Below are 27,431 nucleotides of genomic sequence, written 5' to 3' on the forward strand. Positions count from 1 at the left end.
ACTGTTGTAAAATCCTACTCAACAAAGAATTGTCTACACTCTCTTCTCCCATTTGCTACTAGAGCAAGCTTTAGTTTAGGATTCCCTGCTAGACTTTCCCCATTTGTTCTGTCACCCAGCTGTAATGCAGGGTGATCCATGTATCCCTGTATACAAGCAGCCACACCATGTAAGCAAAGAACCTTCCAGGTGTGTTTGTAACCACATGACATACTTTTCTCTCTTTCTCCCTCCTTTCTCCATCAAGATGGTAAGTGCCAGCTTTACTGAGCTGCCCCTTTACTGGAAAATCTCTCTAGAGCCTAGGTAATGTATGTATTTAGGTTCTGCATGCACTTTTCAATGTAACCAGTAGAGTGTTCTTTAGCTGAGTAATTTGCATACAGCCTATCTGCTTTATTTCACCAAAGCTAATCTCAAGAGAGACATCAGAGATCCCACGCTTTCACTTGCAAACTCTGCTAAAGGGGACTGAGTCTTAATTGAACCAGTTCTCATCTTTTCCAGAAAAGAGGCTAATGACTCAAGAATTTACCCCAATCCAACAAGAAAAAATGTTGGCAATGAATCTCTCTTCCTCCAAGTCCCATACCCAGAACCATTTGTCAGGTTTTAACTCTGCAGTGTGAGTGTGTGTGTGTGGTAAGTAAAATATTCATTCAGCACATTTTAAACAAAAATTAGTATTAAACTGGGAAAAAGCAGTTGTTACCAGGAGGTCAACTGCAGGAAGACTCTCTTGTCCCTCTGTACTGCCTCAATCTTTTTAGAACTGCTTAACTCAGAAGTGTTGTAAGCCCCCTTTCATATAAAACTGGACAAGGCAGCTTTGGAACCCCATCCCTTCACCTCCAAGTGAAAGGCCAACATTAATTCATGCATAGCGACTAAAAGGAGGCAAATCAAGTAAAGCAAAGACAGTCTGAGAACTGGGAAGAACTCATACCTGCAGTCCAGAAATCATCTTCTTGGCTTCTTCCATTTCCTTTTCTAAGTGATCCTGCTGTTCCAAGAGCTGCTCCTCCCATGAAGTCTCCAGACTTGTTGCAGGGCACCTGGCCTGCCATTCAGGGGGAAACAAGGAGCCTGTCTCTTCTGCAAGTGAAACAATATGTTTGTTGAACAAATGAGGGTTCACACAACTTCCAGTTTTCTCTCCACTTGGAAGAGAGACTGCGGGGTGGGTGTTGACATATTAGACTGCATATTCCTAGATCACTCCATAAACATAATCACCATTTTCAATAGAAAGAAGTGATCTAGAAATATCCAATAGTATCCTTTGGTTCACAGACAACCCACCAAGGCCTAGGTGGAAGAGAAAAATCTGCTAGGCAAAGGTTGAACTCCCAGTGCCAAGGAGGTAGGCACACTGTGCTAGTCCAAATGGCTGTCTTGCTCTAGTTGGTTTGACAAAGAGCAGGCTCACAGTCCAGGCCTCACTGCCAAAGGGCTGATTTATACACGGCCCAACACATAGGCTAGTGTTACTCAGTAGGTGGTCTGCAAGTCACTTGCTGTGTCCAAATCCACAAGAGTCTCTACCCACATTAACTTCTGCCACTCAAGTTCTGCCTTTGTATATGGCCTCACTCGCTTATCAATGCAGTGAGCATCTCCCTCCTATCTCATCCTGCTCATCTAAGAGAGAGTGTAAACTGCATTACAGCTGCAGGCTCTAAACTGCCCCACATTCTTTCCATATGTAGGCAAAGATTTTTTCATTCAGGCGAGACTTTAGCAACTGTGCTCACTTGTTGCAGAAAGGGCTATTAATGGAGCATTTAAACTGTGTTTTATATCTTCTCTATGCTTCTATTGATTTTTACATTTTAATTCTTTTCCTCTATTTAATTTTAAGTCACCTTGAGTCCCATTCTTGGGAGAAAAAGGCTGTATGTGAACAAATTAAAAAGCCCCTACCAAACACTTTGTGAAGAGACCAGATCTTTTCTCTATAATTCAAGTGACAGATGTACTAAAAAGCAGTGGTAAACACATGTTATACACAAAGTGGCCAAGGGGTTAAATAGCTCAACACATCTGGGAGTCATGAATGACGGTCTGGTTGCATTCATGAACTCACTGGGTAGCCCTGGACAATTTTTTCCCCTCAGATTTAGGTCCTTGTCTGTGAAATGGGAATAATGGTGGCCTACCTTATACAGTCAGATGAAATCACTACCATAAATTAAGCACTGATATATAAATGGAAAGTAACAGTAAAATACTGCAAGCAGATGAAGGTCTGAAAACAAGTCATGCCACTCATGTATGGGTTCTCTGGCGATAATAGAATTGACTTGAAATAAAGCAGGAACAGCTAGGGATCTGGTACCAAAGCTAAGGCTGTAATCCTATTAGTGATTACTAGAAAGCAAAATCTACTGAATGTCATGGGATTTATTACTGGGCAAATATGTGCATGATTCCTCTATAACAGTATGAAATGTCACCCAAAGAGATCTCTGGTTGAAAGCTCAATGCAACCAAGTACCTAGTAGACTTTCTCAACCCACCCAAACCCTACATGAAAAATGCCTTCGCTTGGAGGTGAAGGGATGGGGTTCCAAAGCTGCCTTGTCCACTGTAAGGTTTGAGAAAATAAAATTGTCAAATGGTTTGAACACTCCAAGTTTAGATCTAATACACCTAAATATTTGTTGGCTATTACTTTTAAAAAAAAGATATTGTCTGATGTTGGATATTTTATTGTTTTTAGCTGTTTTTAACTGAATTTTGATGTAAACACTTTGTGCTTTTATTTAGTCTGTAACCCCGCTTCGATCCACTGGGACAGGCGGAGAAACATAAATAAAATTTATTATTATTATTATTATTATTATTATTATTATTATTATTATATGTTTACAAACCCAATATTTTGCAAAGGGCCATTCCAAGTGATAGGGGGAGCATCAAAAGACCCTGCGCCCCTTTTCCCAGGCTCTGTTCCAGCTCAGTTGCATTATGAATTGAGATTCAACTCAGACAGGGGATTTTCAGGCTTTTGTTTTGGGGGTTCTCATCACCCCCCTCTGCTTGATCTCAGGACAAAGCATCCTTCCTTGCACTGTGAATAAAATAAAGAGACTTCTCTGGGATCCCCCCCCCCCCCACCGTTTGCACAGTTTAAACTTGGTGAGTCTCCCAGAGAGGACTACAGACGTGTCTCAGTCACTGTGGGTTTGAAATTTAAAATAGACGGGTCTTGGCCTTACGCTCACACCATCTGTATGAAGTCCATGTTGTTGTCTGTTTAGGGATTCCAGGAATTGAAGGGAAAAACTGCACAAGTCATATTGGGGCCAAGTGAGGGTTAGGGCATTTCAGTCCAGGATGTTTTGGAATGCTCTGGAATGCATCCACAGTCAATGTTATTTTTGTACAGAAAGTATGGCAGAGTCGTTTTCTAAAAATCAACAATTGAAGCCTGTGCAGTTAAATAATCTGAGTCATCAACATGGGAAAGCTTGGAGAGACAGTATAGTATAAATGGTGATAGGGTCAAATGAGGACCTGGAAGGGTCAGGTTCAAATCCCTCACTCCTCTGTGAATTTCACTGGGGCCCTTGGGGCCAACCACCCTCCCTTATACTAATCTACCTGAAAGGATAGTTGGGATGACAGAAAAGCAGTGAGAAAGCCATGCACATTGGCCTAAGCAAGTCAGACTGCCCCAGTGGATGAACTGTGTGCGTCTTACCATTTCAATGTAAATACCAGCAGAAACCATACTCGTGAACAAGGAAACAAACTCTCTTTTGTTTTCTGATAGGGAACCCCTGTCTTAGGAGGCATTCTCTCTCGAGGGAGAAGGAATACTAAAAGCCCCTTCTATGAAGGTGTATCCAGCACCTGGCACATATGACTGATGAAGATTCCCAATCTCACAGTCAACCGGTTGGCCATTTGCTCCCCTACCTGTTCTTGTGTCTGCTTCTTCTTCATGAACAACATCAAATCCTGCCTTCTCCTCTGAAGGTGTAGCACTGGACTCGCTCCTTGCACTGTTTATGGGGCTGGGAGACGTGAGACTGTTGTGAAAGAGTGGGAGAGAGGGAGAGAAGAGGACACCATTTTCAGTGCAAACTGGCAGAATGGAGTTGTTCCTTCCCAGAATGAGAAATAACACAAGTGGGCAAGATTTTCCATGACACCAAACACTCCCCATGCATTGCCAGGCTGGGGGGGGGGGGAGAGGAGCCTTTGCTGTACCTGAGAACTGGGGCTGGTATAAAATATACCATAATAATGCCCCTTCATTAAACTAATAATGAGTCACAATCCACCAGTACATGCATCTCTCATTCTGCCATCTCCAATGGTATTCACATCTTCCTCCTGATGCAGCTGATTCACTGATCAGCAAGAGGGTCACTTTTGGCTCCCCTGCTCTGTTTGAATACCGTTTGAAGACATCATAAAAGTTGTTGCTTTTATGATGTTTTTTCCCCATATACATGGGTGCCATGCTGACTAGGAGATTCTGGGAGCTGAAGCTCAAAAAAGCAACTTTTCCAATTTCTGCCATTTACAAAAAGACAGAGAGAATGAGGGAAGTCCAGACTGGCACAAATCCTGGAAGTCAAGAAACATATTAAAAACTATAAAGGCACGCCTCCATTAACAAAGCCTTTGACAAAGCAGCTCCTTTTTACAAAGTCTTTTTGTGTCTGCCCAGCTTCCCTTTCTTCCTTGTCCTCTGTCTAGCTGGAGGTTTTTTAGCAGCATTGGAGGAGGATTAAGGAGAGCTGGAGAAACACAGACTTCCAGTTGCAGCGACATGTCTGCAGTAAACAATACCATGCAAACAATATAATACAATCTTCACTGTATGTGTATGTGTGTGCCTACAACAGGCAAAATAAACAGCAGCTGTCTCCAGAATCTCTTACCAAAATGTGTGAATAGCCAAACAGAGAGGAAAAGGGAAAGCAGATAAGCCTGCAGTTGCCTCTAGCATTTTAAAGACATTTTGATCTAATATATATGGTCATCAAAAGGGAAATCATAAAAAAGTAGAACCTGGATGCACACTGGAAGACGTTTTCATGCAACCACTTGAAGGTTCCCGCAAGCCATTTATTTATTTATTTATTTATTTATTTATAGTCTTTGTTTCCTTATACAAGGTTTACCTAAGCTGGTTGTTTAATTTCACATATGCATATTGTTAGTATTGAAAAAAGTTTGCTGAAACATGTTGAACTGCTCTTCTTTTTTTGTGGTGTAGGAACGTATCCCTGTTCTTCCCATGTTAGTTCTGCTCCTGGGTCCAAATTTTCTGTTCAAAAGCCATGTCCAGGGATTATCTACTTTGTTAACTGAGTTATAACTTTGCATGAAAAGTTTTGCTTCATTCTGCATTTTTCTTCCTTAGGAGCGAAAATTTGCTAATAACTTCTACCCCCAATATCTCATTTCTCATTTGGTCCTGATTTCTAAGGACCGTGTGCAACTGAAGCCAAATAGATAAGTGTGAATTCTCATGAGACTGAAGACACCAACCCATGACCTGGCTTTAAATTCTTCAGCCCAGCCTTATCTTTTCCCAGTGATGGCAAATACTTATTTTGGTCCAACCGCTCAGACTTTCTGTTTCTCTCACCCTCTCCTCTGAAATTCCTTCGGTATCCATCACCCGGACGACGACAAAAGGCATCTGAAATTCAGTGACCCATTTAACATTGTCCCTAAAGAATTTCCCCTTCCAAGTGTGAGCAAGAGTTAGTGTATCATTTTCCCAGAACAAGAAACAAAAGATAAGAGCAAACAAAAGACTGGAGAGTAAAGAAAAGAGAACTGATTCTGAAAAACAAAAACAGAAGACACTTTCTATCCAGCTTGTTTTCCTGAGCTTCCCAGTACTTTGGAGGTTGGGCTCGCAAATCGTTAGGGCTGGGAATGTACATGGCCACAACCAAACACACACATCGAAGCATCTCACACTCTTGGCACGAAGGGGACCTGTTCCTAGCAAGTCCCACTTTAAATCCCAGAGCAAGTCCCATGCTCCTGAGTAATGCCATTGAAAAATTCCAACTTATTCCCCTTATGCCATCACAGCTAGGCAGCGTCCAAGGACTTAGACCAGTGGTTCCTGAACATTGGCCCTTCGGATGTTTTGGACTTCAGATTCCAGTATTCCTGGCTGCTGGCCAAAACACCCAGCGCTCCTGGGGGCTGAAGTCCAAAACACCTGGAGGAGCAACGTTTGGGGACCACTGTCTTAGACGTAGCCTTGCGCGCCACCCCTAGGTGTGGCATCTAAAGTCAGAAACGCATTACATGGCTATTGCAAAGCTAGAGGCACAAAGATGGGCATACCGGACATCAACCTCCGAGGGACCCACAAGCTGGACTGGACCATGCCACCCTCACATTATGGGCTCAGAGGCTCCACTACGCAGGGGTCAGCCAGTTCTCCAGAGTCCTAGTCCAATGTTCATACCACTACACCACACTGGCTCTTTGCTTTAATACACATGAATTGTGTGTGTGTGTGTGTGTGTGTGTGTGTGTGTGTGTGTGTGTGTGTGTGTAGCAAGCACTCAGATGGCCTCCACATGTTTTGGACTACACCTCTTACAATCTCTGACCGCTGTCCATGCTGGCTGTGGCTTACTGTAGTCCAGTAGCAATTGGTAGTTTCCATGCCAGTGGGATGGTGACTCCGCTCCAGATTTAAGTCCAAACTATAAGAGGAGTACTCTTAAGCCTCACAACCTGTTTAAAGTTCGAGAAAAAACCCAGAACGGATTCATCACTTCACTCATATGGATGTTCTCAGGTATCACTCCTCTAGTCTAATAGGATAAGAAATAAGGACCTGCACAGAAATATGGACCTACAGAACTGAAACTCCTCTGTCACTATGCCTTGATGCCAGGATTATCCTTACACATTTAAACATCTGCACAGAAGGCACAGAAGCAAGGAAGCAACCCAACAGGAGAGCCCGATAAAGGTAAAGCAAAGTGAAAGTGGGATGCAGGTGGGAAATGGTAGTAATGAACAAACAATATGTCGCTGGGACAGGTAGCCATCTGCTAGCGCTGGCTCACAGAAATCACACTTCCATAAATTTCAGAAAGAGAGCTCTCCTTGCAAACCTTTCTTAAAACGTCATTTGGGGTTAGCACAGAATAGATAATGTTCAGCAACGCTGCTAACTGCAGCTATAGCAGGGTTTTGAGACCAACCATACAGACACAGATTGGTTTTGTGGCAGTTTTACAACACATGAGATCACAGTGCCACAGCCTAGCTCCATCTACACCCCACTGACTGCCAGCAACAGCTGTCCATTCCGCCAAAAACAACAACAACAACACCCAAATGGGGGGGGGGGGGAGTGGTCCACCAAGCCAAAGCACATCTGAATCTTCCAAGCACAGATCTAAGGTCTCTTCCATGCATCCTACTAGCTGAGTTTAAGAGGAACGGAAAAGCACACATTCAATTCTCAATGAGGGTATGAGTTTGAAGCTTTCAGATTTGGCATAGATTAAAACACATGCAAACAAATGTAAAGTCGACGGCTTTCATGGCTGGCATCCATAGTTTTTTCTGGGCTTTTTGGGTTATGTGGCCATGTTACACATTGCAAACAAAATCCATCATCAAATATTTAACAATGCAGAGTAATCCAATCTGGAAATTAAATCAGTTCTAGCAGGGGTTTATTGTGCAGGAAAACTGCTCTGCACAATTCCTTCCAGGGTTGCTGGGCTGGTTTTAAAAAACTGAAAATTAAAAACGCCCCTCAAAGCAGCTAATGAGGAACCACAGGATGAGTCTTGGCAACCAAGCCTGCATCTCCTGCCCATTTTCCACAAACAACCTGCTGCTCCCAGCCACCCCAGTTAGACGACAAGGACTAGGACAAGTGAGGTCTGTGGCTCACCATTTGACCTGCTTCCCTCCCATGATCCCCCTTTGACCTCTGGCCTCACGCGGCCAGTCTCCTAAGGAGCAGCCGCCTGGGTCTTCCTCTGGTCCTGGCGTCCCCAGGCATGGCTCATCCCTTCACGTGCTCAGAAAGGTCTGCGCCAAGGACGGCGGCTGGGCTCCTGTCAAACTAACAGAGAAATGTTTGCCAGGCAGACTTCCTCGTGGGAGCCAAGAAATTCGCAGCAGCAGGAAGAAGCCGGAGCAAAAGAAGGAGGCAGAGAAGAAGAACAGCTCCGGTTCTTTGGCAGGAGCAGCAGGTCGGTGATAAATCTGCAACCCACAAGTGTGCCTTGCGAAGGAGGAGGAAGAGGTGGCAGAGACCCAAAATTTGGCAGCCTGGGTTTTCAGCTCAGCCTCGTCGCCTGTTGGGGGGTTGTTTGTATTGCACTGTTGCATTTTGGTCTGACGTATGCCCAAATTCTTCTTTTATTTTCCCCTACAACAGCAAGGATGTGGGGATGAACGGCAATCCTACTTCTTCATCCCATTCTGGTCAGCTTCTTGGCAACTGCCGGCAAGACCCAAAAGCCAGCCACAGGAACAGCTCCTCCAACCTCAGATCCTATCTCTGAAGCAGTATGTAGCAGCCAGATGGTCCTCTGTGTGTCTGTCTGTGTGCGTACATGCGCGAGTGCCTAGGTATGTTGCTTCTTGCCTTGCTTTCCGCAGCTCCGTCTCCCTCCTGCTGTCACTAGGGCTGCAAGTGAGGCAGAAACCTATTCTCTAAGATGTCTAAGCCCAGGGTGGAGAAGAGGGATGGTCGATGGGGAGGGAGGGAGGAAAGGAAGGAAGGAAGGAAGGAAGGAGGGGCTGGGAGGAAAAGAGGGGGGGACCAAGATGTGCGGCATGGTCTGGGGAAAAGCAGAAAAAGCAGCATTACTGGGGTAATTCCTCTATGAATTAGGTCTGCTGCCTTTTCTGTAGCTGTACAATGTAACCAAACTCACCCCCTGCCTGAAACCATGATACCAAAAACACATGCCGACTCTGTGGGGAATATACAGTGTGCTTGAGCCAGAATCTCTGTACATTGATAAGGATCCCAAAGCCACAATCTCTAGCCATCTCAGTGTTGGGAGTAGGGAATGGGTAGGTGGATCAGAGCCTGTTCCTTTTATATAAAATAGATTTCAGACCTCAATAAAATGGTGGCATTCCCTCCCACGCCTGCTTTAAATAACCCAGTTGCTGCTGTTGTTTGGTTTGGTTTTGAAAGGAAGAGTCTTCCATTTCCATTCAGCAGCCAGAATGTACAAGGCATCTCAGTGAGTCAGTTTGTATGTGTGTGTGTGACAGAGACTGAGTAAGTATGGAGTACACATTTGATTAAAAGGAGCAACACAGAGAAGTACAAGACCATTTAAAACAGGGTGATACTTGGCATCAAAATGGCAAAGGAATCAGTTTGAAATTCAGTACACAGACACACATGGCTTATCTTGTTACTCATCCCTGCCATGGGGTTACCTCCAAGTGCTTCACAACAAACCCAAGGGTTCAGAGTCACATGTTTCACAGCTGGGAAAAGCAAGGCACAGAGCCAGAAAGAAATCAAATAACTTGAGCCTGGCAGTCACACCTCCTTCCTCCACTATGACTGGCAACACTACCACTGTTATGTTCAAATATCTCACAAGAAAAAAAGATGTGACACAGCCAGGACCAAGACAAATGCACTTCACATCTATCCAAAAGACACTGTGAGCACCTAGGAGATGAGTGACACGGAGGCAACCCGTGGATCTAAAAGCCTGAAGTCAGGAACCACCGGTGAGCCAAGCTGTTTTGTGGCCAGGGATGCTGACAAAGGACATTATCAGACAAGGGAAATTGGAAGTATAATCCAATGGCAATCCAAACGCAATCATGAGATTTAACGTTATTGCGTGATAGACTACCACAGGCAATTTCGGGCAATGGGAAGTCAGTCCAAACACAATCATGGGGTTTCATGTTATTGCATGAGAGGTGATCACATGCAATTTCAGGCAATGGCAAGCTATTTTTGGTCAATGGCAAATCAGTCCGAACGCAATCATGGGGTTTCATGTTATTGCGTGAGAGGTGATCACATGCAATTTCGGGCAATGGCAAGCTATTTTTGGGCAATGGGAAGTCAGTTCGAATGCAATTCAAATTCACATAAATTCACTGAACTAGCGAATTCATGTGAATGTGTTCTGGCCCCACTTTCTTTTCATTTGAAATTAAGAGAAATTCCTCCCATGTGATAAACTCCAATGTCACAGCCACAAAAGTGAAATCATTGTATACATATTGTAGTGACCACCCAACACATTTATACAGCAGTGCATTTGCCTCTGTTTAGAGCAGTGCTTCTCAAACAATATAATGTCTACACTGACTTTTTTTTTATGTGCCAGGAACTGGTACTATATTTGTATCCAGCGGCTACGACTATTTCTTTCTTTCCTGGCAACTCTCCAGGGACTGGCAGCAGATGGCTTGGAAGTGGGCACCAGTCTGGGGACCACCACTTAAGGTAGCACACTGCAGTTTACTCTCAACCTCCCCAAGAGGCATGTTGGAGGGAAAATCCAACACCCCAAAAGCATACACCTTTGGAAATCTGCAGGGGAGGTATCTAGCTTGCTTCATACTCTCTTCTCCAGCGTTCCAGCAAATGCACAAATGATTTTGCATATGTGGTTTTAGCTTTGCATGAAGGCTGTTTTTAATTCAGTTGAGGGTTATGTAGGAAAAAATGGATTTGGGTCACATTATAACTTCCAGGCTGTATGCAAACAGATGCATGTTGCTAGAAATGTATTACTGAACTCTAGCCAACAAGCTCAGCTTGACAGGTAGCGTGTGACTTCTCCTGAACTAACCTAGGAGGCAAGCTGTACTGAAGAAGGTGTCACCTTCTCAACAGACACAATGAGATTCCCAGATGAGGAGAGAAATGCTTTCCCCATCACAGGACTACACAACGTTGCTGCCTTATACTGAGGCAGAACACCGGACCCTCTAGTCTGGCTCTGGTTGGCAGCAGCTTTCCAAAAGGTGTGGACAGCAGTCCTTTTTGGCATAGCCACCAAAATATCTTTAGATATGGAGATGCCAGGGATGGAAAATGAGAAAGGTTGGTCCATGCAAAGAAGAGCCATGCTCAGTCTTCCTGCCATGTCTTGGGGGCATCCTGTAGATCTCACATTCCTCCTGAAGAACTAAAATCAGTAACAGATATTTAAAGCCTTCACCCATCAGCATGCATCTGAAAAAAAGCCCAAGAGAGAAAAATCCATCCTTTTGCCACCCTCTTTGTAAATGTGATAGGGTGGTTAAAGAAGCATGTTAAGATGTGACTAATCTGTTGTAAATGTTCTTAAGGATATGACCTAGATATATATAAAAAAGGTACCCACAACCTACATCGTCTTTAGAAGTGTCACAAATCGGTCTTGATGCTGACTAACTAGAACTCTCCCTCCAAATGGTTGTGCCTACCCTGCAGCCATTATCTCTCCTTACACACAGACATACAGACATAAACCCTTCTTTTTTTTGATGGCGCTTGAGACCAATAAACCCCTTCCAACTTGGCAGGTATTGCTGTGGTTTAAATTGGCTTCCTTCATGGCTGTGGAGACCCTGGGTTTCATTGCCTGCCACCTTTCATACAGATCAAGTTGTGTATTTGGTTGTGCTTGGAGTCACATACACACAAACTAGAGGGCAGGGGCCATTCTGTGAAGCACCCTGGATCCGGAACCCGATTATGGATAATGTAATAACAATTCTATGTTTGCTGCACCCCAATTCCCATCCCACATACAGAAACTACTATTTTTCCCTGTAATAACATGCATACAAACCAGAAAGCTTATCTCTGCCTTTCAATCTCTCACTTGAGTCATGCTGCCAAATTTCACAAAACAGTTTCTGCCCTTCGTCAATACACAGTTACAAAGGCAGATCCACATTTAGCAGACGGAGAATATCTTCCATTCTCGAGACATTGTGACTGAAATCTAATTACACATTGCAGCACTGCCCCAGGTTTAATTAAAAAGCATTTTACTCCAGTTTGACAAAATCTCAGGTCCATTTCCTAGCTGGATGCTGGCCCTTCTGCCTGCTTTTCAGCCCTGTAGGATTAAAAGTAAAATCCAGCATGGTGTAATGGTTTGGATGTGGGACTAGGACCCTGGATATCAGGGTTCAAATCCCTGCTTGGCCATGGAACCCCATTGGGTGACCTTGTGCAAGTCACACTCTTTTTAGCCTCTGAGGAAGGCAAAGGCAAAATCCTTTTAAAACACATTTTGCCAAGAAAACCCCATGACAAGAGCCTTAGGGTGACCATAAGTCAGATACGTCTTGAAGGCACAGCAACAAGGATTAAGAGATCTCTGGGAAATTTGCATTCTGAATCAAATCCATTATATCTTTGGGGTCTTCTGTTACTGATGCTAGAACTGTACAGGGAGATAAATGTCTGCATAAAGAAGACGACAAGTCGCGAAAGCTCGGATCATTTTAACATTGCCAGGAAATGATTATACATATCTCAACAGAAAACCCAGTATGAAAATGGCTGACATTCTAGTTCTCCTTTGTATACAGCTATGGCCTACAACTGTGGATCCAAGATAAGGTTTGATATGACATGGTAAGACATGACATGACAAGTTCCTTCTCATCCATAACAATGCACTGGCTCCCAATGGACATAGACTTCACCACAGTCAATAGGAAGAAAACTCCTGAACCCAGAAACAGCCACAATAACTGAGAACACAACCAACAACTGGGGAAAGCCATCACTTGTCTCCCATGAGAGTTTTGCAGGGTCATCTGACTGGCTGCTGTTGGAAACAAAATACCAGTCCAAAGGACCACAGCTAACTCCAGCAAAGCAGTTCTTCATCTCTTCTCATGTCCTCATATAAAAGAACCAGCATGGTTTAGTATTTTGGCTGTTTGACTCTGGGAGACTAGGGTTTGAATTCCCACTCAGCCATGAAAACCCACTGGGTGATCTGGGTAAGTCACACCATCTCAGCTGAGAGGAAAGCAACAGTAATTCCTCCCCCCCCCCCCAAAAGAAACCAAATCTTGCCAAGAAAACCCCATAGTAGGTTCATCTTAGAGTTGCTATAATCAAAAATGACTTGAAGGCATAGGACAACAACAAATAAAGATAGCACAATCAAGGAAATACACTAGAGCAATGGATCGTAAACCTAGGTCACCAGACACTGATTGATTGCATCTCCCAGGAACCCTTAACATTGGCATGATGGTATGGGCTTCTGGGAGCTGGATGGCCATTGCTGTAGGGCATGCTCCCTAATCTGATGCCTTCCAGATGCTCTGAACTGCGGCTCTTATCAACCTCATCTCACGTGGCCAATAATGAGGGATCGTAGTGGTTGAAGTTCAAAAATGCTGAGTCCCAAGACTGAAAGAGGAGGATTCTCCAAAGTAAACAGGGGTAAACAGGGTAAACAGGGGATGAAATAATCTCTGAAGTATAAGACAAAAGTTTAGGTATATGGTAATAGGACCTTCAATTTCCTTCAATGAGAAGGAAATCCAAGGCATTTGAGGCATACAGTAACATCACCTTCCATGAGCAAGAAAACCAACCGTATACTAAGGAAGTTGTTGGAAAATTATATATTCCAAAGCATTCCTGGAACATGGAATCCCCCATGTTGCTTGCTATCAAGATGCTCAGCCCCTGTTTACCGAAGCTTGGTCAGGGATGGAAAGTGGGGAGCCACTGCCAATTAGAACAGCAGCAATAACTGCAGGAGGCAAATTGTAATTGCCCACCCTGGAATTGGGCCAAGGCTCTGCGGGCCCATCGCCCTAACTCTTGTGAAATGTGCCATGCAGTTTTTAATGAGTTCGTGCACGCACACACACAGGATCCCCTTTGCTTTTCCTCTGAAGGGTTCTTTTTGTGCCACTGGTTCTCCTTACCCCACATACCCTAGCCAAGCAGCTAGAAGAGTGGCTGGGGAAGGCACATGTATTCTCACAGAGAGAGACTAGCCCACTCTAAATTTTATCTATATCCTTTGGGATTAGGAAGCATCCTAGTCCTAAACCTTATCTCTCTTTTAGATTATTTTTCAAGGCTGGTGTATTGTGTGGAGTAACTTCAGGCAAGAGTCTGGAGCGAAGAGCTATTCTGTTTCAAAAATAGCAGTTGTTCACGTGTGATTGTCTACCATGACAATAGTTACTAAAACAATTATTTCATTTATACAGAGGTTTTTACTGTGTACATTTTCCTCTTGCAGCACCTGGGAGGACACCACGAATTTTCCCTCTAATACCTCATCATCTATGATAAAAGCAGCTAGGGGTTGTTGTGTGTCTTCAAGTCATTTCCGACTTATGGCGACCCTAAGGTGAACCTATCATGGGGCTTTCTTGGTAAGATTTGTTCAGAGGGGACTTACCTTTGCCTTTGACTTCCTCTAAGGCTGAGAGAGTGTGACTTGCCCAAGGTCACCAAGTGGGTTTCCATGACCAAGTGGGGATTCAAACAGTGGTCTCTGGAGTTGTAGTCCAATGCTCAAACCACTACACCATGCTGGCTCTCAAGAGCAGCCACAGCTGGGAACATATCATAAAATCATAGAGATGGAAGAGACCACAAGGGCCATGAGATGACACAACTCGCTAGAAATGATAACAGTACTTGGTCAGTAGGAAAGTAAGAAGGAAACCAGTAAGACCTCATTATCTGTGAATTGATTCAATCAAGAAAACCCCAAGCTGTCCTGAACTTGCAACCTGAGCAGAGCAGCTGATGACCAGGACTCTTGTAGGTCTCTCATTCATAGGGTTGCCATAAACTGACACCAACGTGGTGGCAAATAACAATGACAACAAGAAATAATAAAAGTGGGCTATACGTCAATCCTTATATCTTTAGTCTTAGTTAACAAAGGAGAAAGCTCAATTCACTTTTCCCTCCTTAACAAGGGTAACATAATTCAAGACTCTCAGGCTTCATCTCACTCTTTTAAATGACTTAAGATCTATCTCTGCAAAACAGGTGGATGGATGGAGGTTGAAACCACAGTTCCCATGGCCAGTCTCAGCTTGAGTTAGACCCACTGTAACAATAAGATTTCCTCCAGTGTTAATTTACCATTCAGCAACTGATGCGCTAAGAATAGCCTAGCTGGGACTAACAATTCGATTTAGGCCACTGTTTTACTATATTTCATTGCATCCCCTTCAGAGGTGGGTTTTTCCCCCCTCCTTAAAACTGTAATCCATTCCTAAGTGGAAATGGAATGAGGGGATGTCCAGAAAAACTAACAAGGCATTTTCTTCTCTTCTCTGCGCTTACTGCAATATATTAAAACTGGTGTGGAAGACCTTTGTCTCTCTCTCTCAAGCTATGAGCAAGTGAACAAAAGGGGGGAGAGTAGAAGGTCTACTCATATGCTAGCAATTCTTCCCAGGTCCAGAAAAGGATAGAAATGTTAGAATGCGGATTCCAACTCCAGTGGGGAACAGAGCAAAGTGTAAGAAAAGCTGGTGAAAGGATTGGTCTTTGGGTGCCAGTGTCCATCTATGTGAACAGAAACACTAGGTGGATCACTAGGTGCCCTGATGTACAGCTGACCCACACATTTGCACCACTGCATTCACAGCCACAGCCCAAAAAAGCTGGTAGAAAAATGAGGCATATGACCCAGGCAGGCACACAAGAAAAACAAGTTAGCATTCTCGGTACAGCTTAATATAAACTGTAACTACAGTCAAGAGCTACATCCTGTAAGAGCCCTCCTCACAATTGACTACGCTCAGACCTGAGCTGGCCTGTGACGTCCTCCAAGTTCACAACTACAATAACAGTACCACCTTATCCTTCACTCCCAAGTTTCACAACTTGAAAGCAAAGATCCTGCTGTTCTTTATATTTATTGTTCTTTATATTTATTTATATTACCCCATCGTATGCAGGATTTATGGGAGAAGGGAGGAGAAGGCTTTTTAGAAAGTAAAGGTAGAACCTAAATAAATATGCAAATCCAGAGAGATTGGTGGGGTGTGAGGATGGGAGGGAAAGATAACAAGAGGAAATGAAAAGTGATATAGATGATAAAACCACAGCAGCAGGAAGAGTGGATAGCCCTCAGTAGCTTTTAGACACAAAAAGGAGCTTTATTCCACCTCTCTTCTTTTGTTCACAACAGCCTCTGTGACTTCAACCAGCTTTTCTCTTCCCAACTGGGCCCCGAAAGGTCCCTCTGTAGGGTGTCAGGCTTTCAGCATCATTCCATCAAAGGTTCCTTCCCATTCTCGATCTCCCACAGAGAAAAGGCAACCACTTTTAACAGCCGATTATTACTGTGCCCTGTGAATTCTGCACCCAAAAGGAAAACGGAAGTAATAGAAAACTGGATTTGGTGGCATGCACCAAAAGGCCCAGCGAGCAAAAAAGAGCATGCAAATTGGCAGATGCAGGTAAACCTAACACACAAGGTTCTGAGACTGGAGGCCACTTTCTGCTTGCATAACTGTGAGGCTTTCAACAAGGACTAAAGAGCATGCAACAAACAGCAACAAATATGTCAACCTTTGTGGACCAACAGTAACCTGTGTCTCAGACCACGAGGCTGTGTCTACAACCACGATGACAAGAAAAACGAAATTTTCAGAGATTTTGAAAAAGCCAAATGGAGTATCATCAGAATGAGGATTACCTGGAGGAGTGGGATTCTGAAGGCACACTTTGCTGCCCCTCGTATTGCTGTACCAACGCCCGGACACTCCAGTATGGATGCTCAATTTCTTCATCTAGGCTGCTGTTTCTAAAGACAAAGAATGCATCAAAAGTAAAGACAAAGGAGGCACAATCGGGCCATCACTAGCGGGGTGCAGGCTGCACCAGGTAACACCCGAAGGGGCAGGTGACACCACTGCTCCTCAAACATTTGCCTTTGGGCAGAACTGAACTGTGGTATTCACCTGCATCCCTTTAAAATGCTGAAGAGAGGGTATGAGAAGGACAAGGCTCAGAGGGAGAACAAAGGAGAGGCCCTAGGATTGTTTTAAATTAATTTTTAATTTTTTTAAATTTATTCTTTTAAAATATTCTTTAAAAACATCACATCTTCCCAAATTTTCACTTTAACCACATGAAACTATGCACATGTAAATATATTTAGGCTGCGGTAAAGGTATACTTTTAATTTTGCTAGTTGTTTATGTCATGACTATTACCATTACATTTAGTGACATGCAAGAATTACGATTTATGACTAACATTAGCACAAAAAACATTACTAAGGTTTCTGTATGTTGTGGTATGGGAGGAGGTCAGTGGTGGGGTGACACCAGGAGTTACTGCACCGGGTGTTGCCAAACCTAAATACTGAGTAAGACAGATTCCTCCCTGGCTTTCTTCTAGGCTGAATCTCATGAGCCTTATTGTAAGAATTTGGACAGCATTGCCTTCTCCCTCAAAATATATATATTTTAAAAAGGTCATCATATTTCTGCATATAATAATTACTTCTAAAGTATACTATTTTTAAAACTATTGCTGACTTCCATGTTATACTTTCTGCACTTCAAACAACACCTGCAGAAGCACATAACAGGCAAAACGAAGGCTGTTGAAGAATATAACAGTGATGATGTCTGATCCAGACTGTGGGGTTAATGGTGTGAACAGAAAGATGCACATCTTGGAGTCTTTTGTTAACCTGTTCCCATCAGTCTATGGTTCCATGCTCTCCACTTATTTATTGATATGGTTATCAGAAAATGGCATGTGCCAGTCAGAAAAGTATAGGAAAGGGCATACTGTATCTCAAGCAGGTGAGCAAAGCTACATGGTGCAGAAGGAGACATGCCTCTCCTGACAACAAAAACACAAACGAAACAAGAATAGTGTCATTCAGCAATTCATCCTAAGAACTCCTTTGTGATCATAAAGGTAACAATAATTCAGGAACCCAACTCTTAGCAAACCCATCAACAAAATCTTCTCTTTCACTGCAGCCCCAAATGGACCACGTACCTCCGTCTGTGTCGGAAGACATCTCGTCCCAAGCGTGAGACATCCTGCCGAACGTCGGCCAGGGCAGCCACTGCACCCTGAGCCATGGCAGTGGCAGAATGGGGCCTGTGATTGGTTGATGGTGTCCCTGGTCCAGTGGCACTCCTTCCCACAGAGCTGGATGCAGCCTGATTTGCAGTTTTGCTCGAGCCAGGTTTAAAATGAGCGGCTAAGGCAAGGATTAACCTCATGATGCATTTCAGGTTCCCATCAACAATGTCTGGAAAAAAGAAGAAGAAAATAGGAATAATCTATTATAAATTCTCTTTTTATGTTTCTTCTTCAGCAAGGTTTACTAAAAATATGATGAAACCTTTTAGTGTTTAGCTTGTCGATGTGTTTTTGTATACATACAAGTATTCAATATGTAAATATGTCCAAAATGTGTTTTCTATGCATGGTTAACTTGATAATATGTGAAATTTTGGTCTGGAACATGCACTGTTTGACTTTGTGTTATATGTGCTGTGCAGTAAAAATATGTTTCAAAAAACAACTAGTGTCTGCAAAATACAATCAAATTCAAAGGGCAAGGTGACTTGCCTCAAGCCCAGGAAGACTCAGTCTGGTCACTTCTAGTTAAACTCAAGGAGGATATTCTAAAGTCAAAAGTATATGTCACAAAGAACATGGATCTCACCTACAGCCCCACTTTGAGTCTCTTCCTTACCCTCCCATTATGCATAGTTCAGCTTCTTCTGTGTCTTGGTACCACTACAATATAACATTTCCTGCTGACACGGCAGACAATAAGGCAGAAAAACATGGATCATAGTAATGCCAGGATAGAAAAAAAAATAATAAGTTGAATTACAGAGTAAAAGAAGGGATTGAGGGCACTCCATCTCGACCTGCTATGCCAGATTGGGGAAAGAGTCTCATGTGCTTTGTGACATGCAGTGGCATCAGTTAGGACTTCTGAAAATGTGTTTGTGTTTTTGCATCTTTAATTCGCCTGTCAACTTAAAGTGACCCCATGATTCTCATAGGATTGTCTTAGGCAAGGAATCCTCAGCAGTGGTTTCCCTTCTTCTGAAAGGCTATAGCCTACAGCACCTGGGATTCCTTGGCAGTCTCCTATCCAAGTACTAACTTGAGCGCTCCCTAAAGCTAAACAAATGAAACAAGTGACTGCCACCTACAGAGCAGGATTTTAACTGCATGATGCAGATTCAGGCTTCTGGGACTGTGGCCCATGTCTATGAGGCTATCTTTTCTGTTAACAGTCCCCATCCAGGCTCAACTACGTCTATGAGTCAACAATCGTATTTACCTTACATGCAAAGAAAGGTTGGTTTGTTTTTTAAACTCCAGTGGTCATGCTGATTGGGAGATCCAGGCCATTACACCATCCAGGCTCTGCTCCAGCCCCTTCACAGCCCCAAATGATTCAGACAAGAAGAAGGGGCAGAGCTAAGTGTCATCAGCATACAGATGGCACCCAGCTCCAAGCATCTACCTTCGCTTTATCAAAGGGAGGAAAGACCATGAAAAGCAACTCACTTGTTGCAGAGGGTTCAGCTTTCTTCCTTCAGTTCAGTAACTTTGGGTCCTAGATCTTGCATCTGTTGTTATTATCAGCATATTTTTTGGTTGTATTTAAAAAGCATCCTCTTTTTGTTTGTGGAAAAATGCAGTTTGTTACTACACTAGTGTAGCAGTTGCAATTGTTTTCTTACTGTGCAAGTATCACAGGCACCAAAGTGCTTGGTACAATTCCCACTTCCCCATCCTTACATTCCACTAACACTATTTTGCAATTTCCCACGATTCCATGAAAATCTTAGGCCCAAATTGACCTGATGCAACTTATATATAAAGAATTCTTGGATAACATCTCCCTGAAGGAGGAGGTGAGGGAACAGTATGGCTTCTCAAGTGCACTGCGGTTGGCACAAAGACGTTACTATTCTCCCCACCCCTTATGCAACAGGGAATGCTCAGCTGATGCCCATAACCTGCAGGGCTGTTCTGTTCTTCTCCACAAGTAAAAAATGGGCAAAAATGGCCATGCGCTTCACATTTCCAAATGAAGCCATTACTGTCTCTTGCCACCCAACCCCAATACCGCATGTTAAACTGCATTTCCACCGAGAGCACGTTGAAACTACAAAGTCTGGGGGGGAACATTTCCCTCTACTCTTGAGACTGTGATTAAGTTGATGCCTAAAGGACAAGTTTGCCCTATGTCCCTCTTTTGGGTTTGCCTTTTATATCATTTCTCTACCACATGCTTCACAGCTGTATTCAGTGAGGAAATGCTGCCAAGAAAAAGAGGAAAGATGACTGCTTCTTTCTACTGGCATTAATGCACATTTCATTTCCACATATTCACATACACAAGACTAAAGAGCCTTCCCACCTTTAGCCGATGTCTGGTGCATACGGATTTTTTTCGATGCCACGAACTGTAGCACTTTCTCCACATTCTCCTTCATTTCCTGCTGGTTGGTGGGACTGACCTGCACTCCGCTCAGTTTCTCTCCAGCTGTGAAAGAGAGACAACATAATGATCAAGAAGAACAGACTTGTGTGACATTAAACACCTGCTATAATAGTTCCAGGTAGAGAGGGATAGTTGTTAGCCTCAGCAGTGGCTACCCCTAGGAAACTGAGGGGAATACAAGCAATGATTTTAGCATCCTCTCAGGGCATGGAAAAACAAGAATAACTAGGCAAAGCATATACCCTGTAATAAAATTGGCAAGGAAGGGGTTTTCCTTACCCCTTGTAGCTGATGGATGATGCCCAGGTCCTCCAGCTGGCATATGGCACTATGAAGGCTTTGAGAAGAATGGTATTATTTCACCCCCATATGTCAAACCCTACCGTTTCTTCCTTAGAAATAAATATTGGCCTGGGAAAGAATTCAAGTTTGAAAATCTGGAAGAAAATGTTGAAAGACTCTCTGTGTCAAAATAATAACAGCAATACCGCAATGTTGTGTCCAAAATTAAAAAGGGAACTAGATAACCTGTGTCCTCCCTGTTGGAATACTTTTGAATTTGGCCAGTTGTAACTAACCATATTAGAATTCAAAGAGACAGCTCTATCAGTCTGTTTTAGCATTAAAAAGATGTAAAGGAATCCAGCAGCACTTTTGAAATTACCTGGGAAGAAGAAATTTCTAGCATAAGCTTCTGTGGAGACAGCCCACTACATCTGACGCATCAGGAAACTTCCAATAAACAATATTGTGGTTTTCTTAGGCCAATCAAGAAGGTACAAAAATTTGGGCAAAATTTCAAGGCCTTTGGGGCTATTCTTCGCACAAGAGAGACAAAAATCCGGCAAGGAAGAGGAAGATGGGAATCCCCCTCACCCCCCCACCCCAAAATCATGTCATATCTGGAAAATTGTCTAAAGACATAATGGGATTTCACTCTAAATGGCCCCAGGTCTGTTAGGAACAGAAAAGCAATGGAAGACAACTTTTTGGTTTCAAAATATAAAGCCCCCTCCACAAACACTGTCTCTATCCATATTTATTTAAAAGTGTGCTGCCTAAGTACCCTGAAGGCCCAGGTCCTGTTCAGTCTTGGAAGCTAAGCAGGGCCTAGGCTTCATCAACAGGACCATAGTGTCCAATCCAAGGAAGCAGTAGTGTCACTCTATTCCATTTTGGCCAAACCACACTGGAAATGCTGTGCCCAGTTCTGGGCACCACAGTTCAAGAAGGATATTGACAAGGTGGATCATGTCCAGAGAAGGGCGACCAAGATGATCAAAGGTCTGGAAATCAAACCTCATGAAGAACGACTTAAGGAATGGGGTATGTTCCGCTTGGAGAACAGAAGACTGAAAGGTGACAAGATAGCCATCTTTTAATATCTGAAGGGATGTCACGTAGAAGATGGAGCAGACTTCATTTCTGCTGCTCAAGACACTGCAACACAGACTGATGCATTCAAATTATAAGGAAAAAAAAAGATTCTACCTAAATATTAGGTTAGGTAGAGTCACGTTATACTGACCAACAATCTCAATGAGAGAAGCCAGGACGACCCCATCTCGGAGATCCTGCCTCAGGTCCTGCACTGGCTTAACCGCCGGCTTCTTCTTCAGCTGAGAATTCACCCAGGCTACGTACGCCTGCAACTGTTGCTGTAAAACAGGAATCAGAACACAATACCATTATCAGCTGCTTGCAGCATTGGATTTATATGCTAGCTTAATAACAACAGGTGAAATAGGAATTTAACACAGGAGAGAGCCAAGACCTCCATGCAGGTGTGTGTGTGTGCGTTTTAGCTATATTTTAAATTATAAGCTGTCCTGAGTCCCAATTCTGAGAAAAAACTGCAGTTTAAATGAAGTTGATGTCGTCCATCACGATGATAATGCTTTTCCAATGTCTGGTTAAATCTTGCCTTAGAGAATTTTAAGTCAAGAGGTGTGTTACAAATCGTTGTTTTAAAAACAACCGTAGAAATATATGTGCATATTGGTAATTTAATGCCAACCTGAAAATTTACCATTTCCACTATTCAATACAGCAGCAAGGTGCTCCCTTTGGAGTCCAGAACTCCCCTGGGACAGACAAGAGCCTGTACCATTCAGGCAACGTAATCGCATTTACTCCTTTTACGGTAATGCCTCTCTTTCCACTAAACTCCCCGTTATTCTGTCGACGTGGCAGGTTTTAAGCCTCAATTCCCCACCATCTCAGCAATGTCAGTCACAGTGCATTCTTCTGCACAGCCCATCCACCACAAAGTCATATTCTGATCACAGCGCTACTTGTAATCATCCTGACAAGAGAAATCCAACTTCAGTCGCAACGCAACATTAGCTTTGGCCTCAGAAAGGTACCCAGCCATTGGCGTTTGTTGGATGCTGCTTGCTCAGCAGAAAACGATGGGGAAGAGACAGGCGGCCACGTTCCCATACAATACAGAAAATACTGTACAGAAATCAGGAGGAAAGAACCAGCAAGACAGGACAGTTCAAAGCTGCATTATAGTGTCTGGGAGGGAAAGGACCGAACCTTTCCTACTGCCTTGGAGGATTACCAAAGGCACTTTATTACAGCTTTATTCGAAGACCATTGCAAACCAATAGATACCTTCTCAGTACAACAGCCTTTAAAACAGCCTGGTTGCAAGGTAGTGCAGTTTGTCTCAGGGAGATGACCATGAGGGACAGTTCTGCCTCAGACTCTTAGCGGGCATTATATTTGTACTCCTTCGACGCAGGACATTATTTACTTACTCCTTTTATATGCTATCCTTTCTTCCAAAACAGGATCCAAAGTGGCTTACAATGTTCCGGTCTCACACTTATTTGGGATTATATTCCACTAAAATTCAACGGCTTGCATCCAGGTTTGGTTAGACTTTGAGTAGATCCATCAAAAGTGATATGGATATGACCACAGTGTCATTGACTTCGAGGAGTCTGAGATAAGCTTATGGTCCACTGGTTTCAGTCTATCTGCTCTAAGTCTGACGAAGCCTGGCTCCTGAATGTGACCTATTCCAAATAAACATGGTTATGATTGTACGACACCTTCCAATGTTCAGCCCATTGACTTCAACCTTGGGACTTCTCAGCAGATTCGTATTTGATCTATACTGTACTCATTTGCTGGCTCTTTCCTTTAATATCTCAAGGAATATGTCCTGATTTCTTTCTTTTTTAAAAACAAAACAAAACCCAAGCAAGCAGTCAGCTCTATATCTTCAATGGTGTTATTTCATTCATATCTTTTGCAAATTTCCCTTTCGGAGGGAGATGACCTCCTCTCTTGCTGCTGCAGTTGTTGCAAAATCTTGACTTTTAATTAGCAGTTTGGGTAATCTCTCTCCCTCAGTATATAAGATTTTCCTGCAGCACTTTGAAGCTTTAAAAAATCTCAGCATTTGTTATATTCTTGCAAGACTCCGCAGAAATTCTGATTCCTAGAGAAGGAGGGGGAAATCCTCATTCCTGACAGCTGAGAGGCAACAGATATAGGGACAGAGCAGTGTAACAACTGAAGAATGGCATCAAATACATAGAAATTAGCAAACTGTAAGGCCCTAGGCAACCCTCAAGATACCTACCTGAATGTTCAAAATGAAAAGTAGTTTGCTAGTTCTTTATATACTGCCTTGTTCATCCCAATTAAACTGTGAATATATTAACACAGCACTGAAACAGTGTGGTATAATGGTTTTAAGTGTTAAGCTAGGGCTCCAGAAGACAAGGGTTCAATGCCCTATTCAGCCATGGAAACCCACTGGCCCACTGAGTGATGTTGAGTAAGTCACACAATCTCAGCCTAAGAGGAAGGCAATGGAAAACCTCCTTTGAGTAAACCTTACCAAGAAGACCCTAGAAGGCCCATGTGTCAGAACTGACCAGAAGAGTGGTTTGAGTGCTGGACTAAGACTCTGGAGACCAGAGTTCGATTCTCAGCTCGGCCATGAAATCCGCTGGGTGATCTTGGGCAAGTCATATGCTTTCAGCCTCAGGGGAAGGCATCAAATCTTCCTCTGAATAAATCTTGCCAAGAAAACCCCATGACAGATTTGCCTTAAGTTGGAAATTACTTGAAAGCACCCAACAACACATAACAGCAACATTTTCTACACAGGAGTCCCCAGTCCAGTAGCAGAATGCAAGGTTAGATTGTCGCTTTATTTAAATTATCCATATTACTAACTGCACCTTGCATCCTGGAAGAATTCTTCCTGCATCTCATAGGAAATCATATTTTTCTCAGTCCAAGCGTGATTCAAGCATGAAAAGAGGGAACTCCCACATTCTTCCCATATTGCATGCGTGGCTTGGCTTAATTTCAGCTAACTGCTCAAGAGGCAATTTCCATGTCTCAAGCCACCAGTAAAAGACAGGAAATTTCTCATATTCCACTTTCTGAATTAATTGGGATGCTTGTATCTACACAAAATATACTATTTCTATTTGTTGTGGAAGAACCTTAAGCAGCATGATACATGTGTCTGCCAGCAAGGGAAATCCTAGTTGTGTCTTTTAATATAGAGTACAGCCAGGTGAATGTCGGTCTCTTCTGCACATTATTCATTTTTATAACAGTATTTGTAATTTGCCTACATCCTCAGAATCTTCTAATTAAAAGTTTCCTTTGTATGGTAAACTGTGACCAGAAGTTCCATGCTGTTTTGGCCCTGCATGGAGATCAGAGCAAACTGAGAAAGATAAAAGGAGAGGGGAGGGGGAGAGAAAAAAGAAAAAGGACACCAATATTACTCAACTGGGGATTATTAGCCACGACAAGTTACATTATATGAGGTCTGGAAACAACTGCAGGCAATGAGCAAGGAAGGCAGCGTCAGTGCACAAGTTTCCATTCTCATCATTTTTCTCTCCCTGGAGAAGATTTCAAGGCAGGACTAATTAGTAGCTTTCATCTTTAATGTCTGAAAATTTACCCGCTGCTCTTTTCATTTGGGGAAATAGAAAATCCCCAGAAGATCTTACTTGCACAGCTGGTTATCAGGACCCAGCAGATTCCTTAGGCCAATACTGTGACTCTATGTAGTCAACTGTTTTAAGAGCGCATCCACAAAAAGCCGGCTTCCTATGCTCCATTGTACTATTCATTTACTGAGGAGCTTCAGCCTTTTTTGTTCCACTCCATGGTAAGCACCTACACCAACTACCTCTGTAGGACAGTACAGTGAATCCTTGGTATCCGCTGGGGTTTGGTTCCAGTATCCCCCATGGATAACAAAATCCATGGATGCTCAAGTCCCATTAAATGTTATGGCATAGCAAGATGGAGTCCCTTACATAAAATGGAAAATCAAGGTTTGCTATTTGGAATGTATACTTTTTGGAATATTTTCAAGCCGTGGATGCTTCAATCCATGAATAAAAAAATCAGTGGATAAGGAGGACCGACTGTACTCAACTGAGGCATCCCATTACACAAGCATGTGGTGATCCCCATGATCCTTATACCATGTGCCGTCTGCACCACAACCTAAGAAGCTAAGGAAGTACAGAATGGTGTGGCACAATACAGATAAAACTGTAGTTGATAGCAGAAAAAAATTGCAACACATGTCATTTGTCTCTTTCCTCTATTCATCCTTATCCTGTCATTCCTTTCTAGTATTTGCACCCTGAAGACAGATACTCTGCCTTTGGACTCTTCTGCTCTTTTTGGTACACTCTGCCTTGTCTTTCCTCTGTCTGAAGATCAAAAAGACCTATCCTGTACTTATGCAAAGGGATCTTGTAGCACTTATGCAAAGGGATCCCTTATGCAAAGGGATCTTGTAGCATTTATGCATAGGCATCCTTTTGCACACTGATTTTCCAGACCAACCAGGTTATGTCTTTGAATCCTTACTAAAATGGCATCTCCAGCACCTCCACTGCCACTAGCCTCAGACCCTCAGGCCCCTATTTACCTCTGTCCTCTCACAGTCCTATTAATTTAATGTGCATTAAAAGCCCTTCTCAGCAAGGGGCAGCCTCCTGGTTTTGTAAATCACCCAAAACAAAGATTGGCATTAAATAAATATTGAACAATAACATTAACAGCAAAATAAAGCATAAAAATGATGGTGGAACTGCAGAGACAACAGCATTGCCACTTGGCTTGTTTCAACATTTAGCTATCCATGGTGTGTTAAAATACTTAGCTGCTTACTCCATCCACCTTTGTCCTTCTGACCGAGCACAGATCTTCCTTTAGACCCATTACGTTGGTCCTTCTCTTGCTCTTGATGGACATTTCCAAACAGCAAAGTTTTACAATTCCCTGAAGTTGTCCCTTCGCCTGTTTCAGACGTTGTCAGACTCACAAGCATATCCAGGAGGGCGATGTTACAAACGCTGAAGAGCTACAGGTTCTCTGCTTTCCCTGACCTGCCATCTCCTTGCTCTTCCGGGGTTTTACTTCATTATCTGCTGCCGTTAATAGCCCTGATCACTCTTGAGCTTTGACCGCGGATCAATCTGGGGAAAGAATGCAAGCCCCAAACCAAAATCCAAATTTCTCTCGGTATCATTCTTGGTGCAGGAGTTACTATACAGGGCACGGGCTGCTGAGATTGCCAAGGGGTTAGATGTAATCCTATTTACATTAACACGGCTTTGTGTTCCAAAAGAGGGTCTACTTTACCTTAGCTCTACAGATGGGAAAGTAGCTGCTCTTTTCAGGTGCAAGCCAGTATTTCTCGCTGATATCGCCAGCTGTATTATTAGGGTTAAAATCAGGATCCACATATAACATTTTGGGAAGAAAGGAATGTGAGATCTCCTATTGCTCCTTGGATTACTGAACTACAATGGGTGATTCTTCAGAAAATCTAGCCAGAAAAACGGGGTCTGAGACTTCATTTATTGCAACTGTACAGTAGGCCTGCATTTATTTTTAATATCTACTTGAAACAGGAGGCCAGACTTAGGGTATGTCTGAACCATTGGGATTTTC

The 27,431-nt window shown here is 43.1% G+C and overlaps 1 protein-coding gene and 1 long non-coding RNA gene across 5 annotated transcripts in view; one reads left to right on the forward strand and one right to left on the reverse strand.

The window, feature by feature from the left end:
- LOC149306934 (dixin-like) overlaps positions 1-27,431 on the reverse strand; it is a 56,768-nt gene that overhangs the window by 14,786 nt on the left and 14,551 nt on the right. For 3 of the 4 annotated variants that reach the window (XM_089538906.1, XM_089538905.1, XM_089538904.1), the window contains 6 exons: positions 21,997-22,126; positions 20,385-20,510; positions 17,984-18,242; positions 16,662-16,769; positions 3,925-4,037; positions 947-1,095 (listed from right to left, as the gene is read on the reverse strand). In XM_089538906.1, coding sequence (XP_089395032.1) covers positions 947-1,095; positions 3,925-4,037; positions 16,662-16,769; positions 17,984-18,242; positions 20,385-20,510; positions 21,997-22,126 — 885 coding nt within the window. Of the gene's footprint in view, positions 1-946; positions 1,096-3,924; positions 4,038-7,909; positions 8,424-16,661; positions 16,770-17,983; positions 18,243-20,384; positions 20,511-21,996; positions 22,127-27,431 lie in introns of those variants that run through there. The other variant, XM_089538907.1, reaches the window with a different exon arrangement.
- Positions 7,898-18,032, forward strand: LOC149306935 (uncharacterized). Its single transcript, XR_016282371.1, has 3 exons — positions 7,898-8,213; positions 8,402-8,595; positions 17,965-18,032. It is a non-coding gene; the product is annotated as an uncharacterized LOC149306935 (long non-coding RNA).

This window comes from Sceloporus occidentalis, unplaced genomic scaffold (assembly GCF_023333645.1).
Source record: "Sceloporus occidentalis isolate IW3139 unplaced genomic scaffold, rSceOcc1.0.p SCAF_9, whole genome shotgun sequence".
NCBI lineage: Eukaryota > Metazoa > Chordata > Lepidosauria > Squamata > Phrynosomatidae > Sceloporus > Sceloporus occidentalis.